This window comes from Myotis brandtii, unplaced genomic scaffold (assembly GCF_000412655.1).
Source record: "Myotis brandtii unplaced genomic scaffold, ASM41265v1 scaffold455, whole genome shotgun sequence".
Classification (NCBI taxonomy): domain Eukaryota; kingdom Metazoa; phylum Chordata; class Mammalia; order Chiroptera; family Vespertilionidae; genus Myotis; species Myotis brandtii.
In genome coordinates, this window is record NW_005367384.1 from 2,900,053 (window position 1) to 2,909,332 (window position 9,280).

General features: G+C 40.4%; 2 protein-coding genes across 2 annotated transcripts in view; both read left to right on the plus strand.

Moving 5' to 3' along the window:
- The window catches only part of LOC102260932 (probable inactive serine protease 58), a 63,861-nt gene extending 55,842 nt beyond the window's left edge, over nucleotides 1–8,019 (plus strand). Inside the window, exon 4 of the mRNA XM_005875049.2 lies at nucleotides 7,990–8,019. Within this exon, the coding sequence (XP_005875111.2) occupies nucleotides 7,990–8,019 (30 nt within the window). The remainder of the gene's footprint in view (nucleotides 1–7,989) is intronic.
- LOC102254429 (putative olfactory receptor 9A1) lies at nucleotides 8,002–8,964 on the plus strand. Its single transcript, XM_005875030.2, has one exon. It carries the CDS (start codon nucleotides 8,020–8,022, stop codon nucleotides 8,962–8,964), a length of 945 nt encoding a protein of 314 aa, XP_005875092.1. The 5' UTR covers nucleotides 8,002–8,019.
- Nucleotides 8,965–9,280: the final 316 nt, after the last annotated feature.

Here is a 9,280-nt window from a genome sequence, read left to right on the forward strand (position 1 = left end):
GTTCTGTGTTTTATTGTCTTGTTACATCTGTATTTATACCAGTTGATTTTAATCCTATCAATTTCTATTCCAAAGGTTAGGGCGTTTCTTATCTCCATTCTAGGGAGTAAAGATTATGTAGTTTAAGCGTGATTGTTCGTAGTTAAATTGATTAACTACCTGCCTCGCACTTAGTTAAGGGGTTTTATTCCCTCCCTAACTTCAGGGAAAAATCCCTACCTGGGGAAACAACCTTTCTCAGAGAGGTGACCTTGGTTAAAACACATAGCGCCAAGAAGGGGAGCAAACATATTAAGAACAGTATGCCATATACACCAGGTCCCTTGAAACATATGCTATGCAGATGTGGGAAAGACAAGACTTTATTCCCTTTAAAAGTATTAAGTTGGGAAAGCTCTAGGTTTTAGGACTATAGATACAACATTTATAGCACAAGAAGAGTGAGGGAGAGAAAAATAAAAAAAACAATTACTAAAGGAAAGTCAAAGATAGATATACTTGAGAAGAACTTTCACTATGAGAGAAATAAAATAAACAGGAAAAAAAGGAATTTTGAGAAAAACAGAGATCATATAGAGAAAACAAAAAAGACCCCTATAATGTTTATCTTTAGAAAATAGAACATAATACTAAAGAAGAAGAGGATACTATGTAAAATACAAGTATAAGAAAGGGCTCCTAGAATATAATTTTAGGACTAGAAAAAGTAAATTTATACATAAGTTGACAAAAAATGAAGAAATATCCACAAAAATATAAAAAATAAGCCCCAAAGTTGGAAAATTAGCAAGTTAAGAAATTTAAAGGATTAATTCAGGAATCCCATGTCTGAATATAAGAGATCCCTAAAGATAGAGTAAGGGAAATATAGATAAACAAATTGTAAAAGAAAATATAAGAAAATCTGCCAGAACTGAAAGATTTGTCTCTGCAATTAGAAGTCTCTAAGTACAAAGCACATAAACATATAAAAGAACACCCACAGCAAGACACCTTGCATCCAAAGGTGGATAGTCTGGATGTTGGAAGGTTAAGATTCCACGGCATAGTTATTGGGATGGGTAATACTTTTTTATTTAAGATTCAAGAGGGAAGACATTTAAACATCCATGAAACTCAGAAAGATAGAAATTGGACCATGGGCGAAAGTTACATTGTTAGTTTAAGGTTAGACATATAGTTCAACAGTTAAATATTAAGTTGGTAAGGCTCTGTTCACTATCCCTAGAAATTGTCAAGCTATATTTCAATGCCCATCAATTAATAATGTTATGGAGAAGATTTTTTCAATAGGTAACCTCTTCGGTGCCTTCTAATCTATGAGTTTTTTTTTGACTCAGTCACATAACTATCACATTTGGGAGAGTCATTCCTAAATGCTTCTCTGACATATGTCTCAGGACAAATGGACAAAAAAGTAAGAATAAAGGGCCTAAGATAATCACTAAGGTAGAATTTAGGACTATAAATGCAGATCTCTTACAATTGTAAAATAGATTATTCCTTCTCATAATTCCTTTAAAAGACATATGAATCTATATAGCAAAATTTATGATTCTGTATTTTGGGGATTATAGCACCTGTACATTTAATATATATAACAATATCATAGTAGATAGGGGCATAAGTGTAACTGTACCTTACATTTTATGTAGAGTGTTATAATATCAACACTTAATAGAGTATGATAATTCAAGAGTACATATTATAATCCCAGTAGCGAGCACTAAAATAATCCCCAAAGATATATCTAAATGCCATTAAAGGTATTGTAGTTGGAAATAAAAATATTAATTAATCCAGAAAAAAATGCACCTAAATAAATTTTTAAAAAATCAATAATCATAGTCTTTGTAAATGGACCAAACACTCCAATTAAAAGGCAGAGATTATCAGACCAACTCTATGATGTCTACATGTTATGTACTTAAAATATAAAGACAAACTGAAATTAAATTGTTATAACATGCAAACAATAAGCTTTAAGAAACCTGGAGGTGTTCTGTAACATTAGAAATAGCAGACTTAAGGCAAGAAATATTACAAGATGTAGAGACTTTCCAGATATTCCAGGATAACCTCCCATCTCAAGAGCCATATCTTAAAGCCCTTTTCACCATGTGAGGTAGCAGTCACAGGTTCTGGGAAGTAGGGTGCAGATTTTTGGGGGGTGGGGTGGGTGGGTATTAGCTACCACAACCTATAATTAAAAACTCTCACAAAGAAAACTCCTGGCCTAGATGTGCTCACTAATGAAAACCTTCAAGCACTGCAGGAGGAAATAATACTAAGTTTTTCCATAAAATAGAAAAAAGGGACATATTTTCCTATTCATTTTGTGATAGCCAAAATGACCTTGATACCAAAACCTGAGAGAGACCTTATGAGAAAGGAAAATGACAGGCCAGTATCTCTCAAACATCGAAGTAAAAATAGAATATTTAGCAAATAGAATTCAGCAATATATAAAGAGGATAATATATTCCAGAATTTCCTCATAATGTTTTCCAGTCCATTTCCTCCCAGCTCCACAGCAATCACTTTGGGGCTTTTTAAAAACATAGATGAGATTACTTTTGCCTATTCTAGAGCATTAGATAATGGAGTTAGAAGGTATGCATTCTTTGGTGTCTGGCTTTTTTCATCCAGCACAATGTATATGAGTGAGATTTGTCTGTATTGCATGGATTGGCAGTTTGTTACTTTTCATTGCTGAATAGTATTTCCTCATACGAATATGCAGTTGATTTTCATTATTCATGATAGTTACATCCTATAAAGTTGCTGAGTCTCTGTCACAACATTTTCATAAACACCTTACTTAATATATATTGTTGATTCATTAACATTGAACTCACAGCCAGCAGCACAATTACTCATGACTGAATGAAGCTTATCTGACACTTATCTAAACTTGTTTTCTCCACAGGGCACATCCCAGCCTTGCTCTGAGAACACTCCATAGCACTTCAGCACTACACTTGGGAGCCACCTTGAATGGCAAAATCACCAACAAAAAGCACAAAAATGCCAAAAACATGGTGCTGATTAGATAGCTAAGAAGATGCTTGTTAGCCTTCTTCAGCCTCAGGTGGAACACATGCATCCTATGGCTCACATTTTTACTGCTCAGAGCATCCATGCCCACGTCAAAAGCGTGGCAAATGGAGATACAATTAAATTTTAACAAGCAGATGAATACACAAATACGGGGTCTGTGAATAATGAGGCTTGACCGTATCATTCTCTCATTGATAGATATTTGTTTGGTGCCCATTGCTAGAATGAATTAAATTGCTATGAACATTCTAATAGAAGTCTTTGTGAAGACATATGCTTTTTTTTGCTTTATTTATTTATTTATTTATTCAGTTTCTTTCTCTTTTTTTTATTGCTTAAAGTATTACAAAGAGTATTACATGGGTCTCCTTTTTTTTTTTTTTCTCCCCTTGACATTCCCCCGGCCTCCCCTACCCCACAGTGTCTTATGTCCATTGGTTATGCTTATATGCATGCATACAAGTCCTTCGGTTGATCTCTTACCCCCTCTTCCTGCCCCCCAACCATCCCCAGTCTTCCCGCTGTAGTTTGACATTCTGTGCGATGAAGACATATGCTTTTATTTTTCTTAGGTAAATACCTGAGCGTAGAATTGCTGGATCATAGGGTAGGGGTATATACTTAGCTTTAAAGAAATGTATGAACTTTTTCCAATGGGTTTTACTAGTTTACACCCAATCCTATGACGGGGTTCTTGTTCCAGCATCAAGAAGGGTTCAGCAATCTGGAGAAGGCTGTGCGTAGATTAAATAAGAGTCCAGAGACAAAGCATAATTTTGAAAGGCACTTGGGGATCAGAGGAGCCTAGTTTAAAGGAAACTAAGATCTAAGTTCTAAGGTCTCGGGTCTAAGGTCTCCTCGTCTCAGAACCCCATGCTTTTTATTAACACAAATTGTCCTGAGGTGAGGCAGAGATATACACTTCAAAGGGCATACACAAGCATTGTCAGAATGGGGAAATTCGCCTACGGCTGTTCAGGTGTTTGGCCAGTAGGAGGCAATAACATGTAGATTAAGATGCCCTGAGCTGTCTGGCAGCCAAGCAATAATCCCTTTTCAGGTTTGGGGAAATGCCCTCAGCCATTCCCAGATGCAGCCCTGCTGTCATGCTGGAATTGGTTTCCGGCAATCCTACTTCTGAATTGTCTACTGGCGACTGTGGCCTTAGACAACAGTAGTAGGACATTAGATAAACTGAACCATACCTTGAATTAGGGAAGTTGGTTCTGTAATAAGGATTCTGAGAGGAAGAGTCCATCCTCTTTGGATTCCTCATTTGCCATCAGCCTGGCTTCACATTTCTCAAGCAGTCATCACATGACCCAACACAGCTGCTGAGAGGCTCCCAGGCAGATGCTAGGACAGAGGAGGCCTGGGCAGCTGGCAGCACAGTTCCCATGGGGATGAGGACCTCTGAGTCGTTTCCTTACTTCACAGTGTACTCACTGACTCCTGATATGTTAGTGGCATTCTGGGATCTGCACAGGGTTAGCATTGAAAGGAAATTTTCTGCAAATCCCTGCAGAAGGCTAGGGGGATGGTCCCAATATAATCTCCTTTCAAGAGATTATAAATTGACACAACTTTTCAGAGGAGAATTTGGTAACAGTGAATAAATTTAATAGGAAGATATAACTATACAAATGCACAGGCTTACATGTGCAGATATTTATTGCAGCATCATTTATGCTGTGAAAAACAATGTTTATCAGCAGGCTACTCATTAAGTAAATGATGGCTTTTTCATAAGGTGAATATTTATTTAACAATAACTTGAAATGTGAGATATATATGGGTGCTCACATGGGAAGGTTTAATGCACAAGCACATATACATATAACAAAAAGAAAGTAACAGGACAATATCTCTACTAAAATTGCAAGTAAAGATTATTTAGAGATATGTTGTGTATGTACAGAAAACTTCTGTATGGACACAATAGAAAGTCCTATTAGTGTACCTGTTGGAGATAGATCAGGAAAATCAGGCATTAGTGAGAAGGACATTTGCATTTTGTTTTATATTCCTCTATACAATTTTAGTTTTTAACATGAATTGTGCTAATTTTATATAAAATGGAAATTGTTTTCTAAATGCAAATATTTTAAATGTTATTTTTCTATTTTATCTAGCACCCCAGCCACCCTCATTTTTATATCCTACTTTTTGGGGTCGGTTCAGTATGTGGGTTCTTCAGCCTTTTCCTCTCAATTCAAGCAGCTCAGGAAGGTGCCCGGGTTGCATCTGAAGACCTAGATGGGAAATATGGCTGAACAGCCGCAGCTGAACTGCATGCTTGTTGGAGAGTCTGGAATGGGCAGGGGCCTGAGCTGCTTGAGAGGTTGGTTTGGGTGGCAGATCTCTATTTCTCTTACCAGGTTTCCCATAACTATGGTCAGAGAGTATCTGGTAGACGGAGAGCAGATCTCTGGGAAAGATGAGCTGAAAAACTTTTTGACAGAGGGTATTGGTGGCCGCTGGGTTTTGGATGTGTGCTTTGGTGTCTTCTGCTTGAGAGTCCAGTAGGCTCTGCAGGGCTAATTGGCATCAGGGAGAGTCACACCAGGCAGCAGGGGGCTGGCCATTTACTACCTGGACTGTTTGGTGATAACCAGGATTTGGGGTCCAGGAGGAAGGCAGCCTGGGCACTGAGAAACTCCTGGCTGGGAGACGTCAAGTTTGCCCGTTACAGAAACTTTTCCTTCTTCTAAAGTTTGATTAGCCTCGGGAGGGAGGAGTGAAAGTTTCTCTGGCTTTCCCTCGACGGCATCCCTAGGGTTTCTCTGAACTTGACAAATTTAGTTCCTCAGTGAGTAACTCTCCTCAGGGACAGAGAGAAGGAAAGCAGGAGGGAGAGAGACAGAGGGAGACAACTGGGTTCCCCACAGCACTGTTACCACTGGATTCCTCCCTCCCAAAAGCCCTCCCCCCAGTCCCCCCCCCGCCACAAGTGAAGACAGTAGGAGCTGTTCTGGCCCACAGAGCAAGCTCAGCAGTAGCCAGGCAGCAGGTAGCCTGGGCTGATCCCTGGAGAGCCGTGCAACTTTCCAGGCAAGTCCCCTTCTCTGGAGGTGAGTGACTTCTAAGGGTTCCTCTCCGTGAAAGTCAGAGTAGGAGAGGCTCAGGATGGGCAGTTCTTGGATTTGTTATTGTTCAGCACAAGGACACCTAGAGCGTGAGGCATGGACTAAAGGAGCTGCTGAGTGGATGACTGTATATCAGGTTCCTTCTCCACAGCAGAGAGCAGACTCTGCCCTTCTCAGTGCTGCGAATGAACACAGCTCTCTGCTGCCACTCAGTACCCTGCTCTCTCCCTCCTCCCTTTTTCTTTTATGTCTGCCATTTTGTAAGTGATCTCCAGGCAGGAACCACAGATTGACCGGACAATGCCTTAGTGAGGAGTGAAAAGAGCACCCTATCCTCTAACAGGAGAGAAAGCAGGTCAGGATGGATACCCTCTGTTTATCCATTGACTTGTTTGTGATTCATTCATTGATTGATTTATTGAATAAACATGAAAAGATTGCATACTCTGTTCTTGGCACTGGAGATGTGACAGTGAATAAGAAAGACAAAGAAACTCCCGTAAGGTACTTCAATTTCAGCTGTTGATGAAAGCCAATGAGCAGAAAATACAGCCTCATGAGCGGTCCAATATGAGTAAGTGCATGTGCTGTTTTAGAGAGGATGCCTGGGGAAGTGCCCATGGACTGGAGACATTTGATCAGTGACCTGCGTGTGGTGAGGGAAGGAGCCCAGAGATCCCAAGTCAGTGCGATTCATTTGGTGTTTTTTTGACACTTTCCCTCATTTGTAGGACTTTGATGAAAATGGATGAGCAGATATTCTCTGGAGACTTTTCCAAGCTTCTCTGTGGGACTCAGATCATGCCTGGTTGGTGATCAGGACAGCTTGCCCAGGACAGTAAGCCTGTCTCCTTGCCGGAACTAGAGATTTGAGACCAGGTGAAGTTAGAGTATGTTGCCTCTAAACTCTAGCTGCTTTCTTGTCTCCTGCTCCCAGGATGGAGGGCATGCTGGACAGATGGGAGTTGGGGATCAAAGTCCAAGCCTCCTCTGCACTCCTCTGGACCCCGACTCCCTCTGTCATCTGGTGGCAAGAGGGATCATAATCTCAGAGCTAGAGGTCACCAATTGGGAGCTGGTGACACTCTTCCTACTTGGAGGAGGCACATTCACTGAAGTGAGAGGTGGAGGATGGCTTTTTACCATAAGAATAAGGAGAAAGAAGTGGATAATTCATTCCAGGGAGTCAGCTCCCCAGAAGTCAGGGCAAGACTCAATACCGTGTCTCAAAATAATTCTTACAATAATGTCCTGAGTAGAACCCACCTCCCTGCCAGCAGCCCTACTAACAAGCAGAAATGATGATGAAGAAGAGTGCAGTGAAAACATTAGGTGAACAGAAGGCAAATGGAGCCTACATTTAAAGGAAACACAGGAAAGAAGTAATCAAGTCTGGTGGGATTGGCTAGGAAGACTTCCTTGTAACTGCTGAGATGCAGCAGTTTGGCAGGGCATGGACATAACAGGTACAGAAGGGTGACTTAGGGCATTCAGGATGGAAGGGCTGGTGGTAAAACTGAGCACTTATGCTCAGGGAACTAGACAGGTGGGAGGTTAAAGCAGAGTTGGAGGTAGGATGTCTAGTGAATTAAGGGACAGGGTGCATATTGGGGTGGGTGGGTTTTTATGCCTGGGATATGGTATTGGTGACTATTGTTCATCTTCTTGGACATATACATCTGTCTTCATATATTATATGTTTCTCATAAAACATTTAGCATCAATCTTATACAAAGAATAGTAGATGAGCCCACTTGATCATGATGGGGAGCCTAAGAGCAGAGGAAATGTTTTCTGAAGTCTTTTGAAATTGTGAACATGTTTTCTCTCTCTTTTTCTCTAGATTTCACAAAGAGCAACAACACAGGACTAAATGTTGAAGAATTACTCTAGTGCCATTGATTTTTATCTCCTTGGTTTCTATGGCTCTAAAGAACGACACAATATCCTCTTTGCTGTCTTCCTCTTCCTCTATTCAGTGACATTAATGGGAAACATAGTCATCATTGTGACTGTCTGTGTTGATAAACGTCTGCAGTCCCCCATGTATTTTTTCCTTGGCCACCTCTCTGTCCTAGAGATCCTGATCACATCTGTTGCCGTTCCCTTGATGCTCTGGGGCTTGTTGCTCCCTGGGATGCAGGCTATATCTTTGACTGCTTGTGCTGCACAACTATACTTGTACCTTTCTTTGGGCACGTCGGAGTTGGTATTACTGGGAGTGATGGCTGTGGACCGTTATGTGGCTGTCTGTAACCCTTTGAGATACAACATCATTATGAACAGCCACACCTGCATCTGGGTGGTAATTATGTCATGGGTGTTTGGGTTCCTTTTTCAAATCTGGCCAGTTTATGCCACGTTTCAGCTTACCTTCTGCAAATCAAATGTGTTAGACCATTTTTATTGTGACCGAGGGCAGCTACTCAGACTATCCTGTGATGACAGCCTTTTCACAGAACTTATTCTTTTTTTAATGGCTGTCTTCATTATTGTTGGTTCTTTGATCCCTACAATTGTCTCCTACACTTACATCATCTCCACCATCCTCAAGATCCCCACTGCCTCTGGCAGGAGGAAAGCCTTCTCCACATGTGCCTCACACTTCACCGTTGTTGTGATCGGCTATGGCACCTGCCTGTTCCTCTATGTGAAACCCAAGCAAACGCAGGCAGCTGAATACAACAGGGTAGCATCAGTGATGGTTTTAGTAGTGACTCCTTTTCTGAACCCATTTATCTTCACCCTCCGGAATGACAAATTCATAGAGGCCTTTCGAGATGTCATGAAACGCTGCTGTCACCTCCTCAAGGGTTAGTTCTGTCCTAAAGACAATCATGGACTCATCATCATGGAACCGAGTAATCTGAAAGCCCCAATTCAAATCTGAAATGATCCTTTTCATCAACAAATAGTTTGTCATCTACAAGGGAATTTTAAGAAACTGGAAGTGTTCCATTTTGTAACTGGATGGTTCCTATATGTGAGTTCACTTTATTAACTGTTAAGTGCAATGAATACATTTATCTATACTTCTGTAGTTATATGTCTTACAATATAAATTTGACAAATGTAGATATACAAAATGTATGTGATTTTTTTTTTAGAACAATCAGATCTTTGACTGGAAAAAG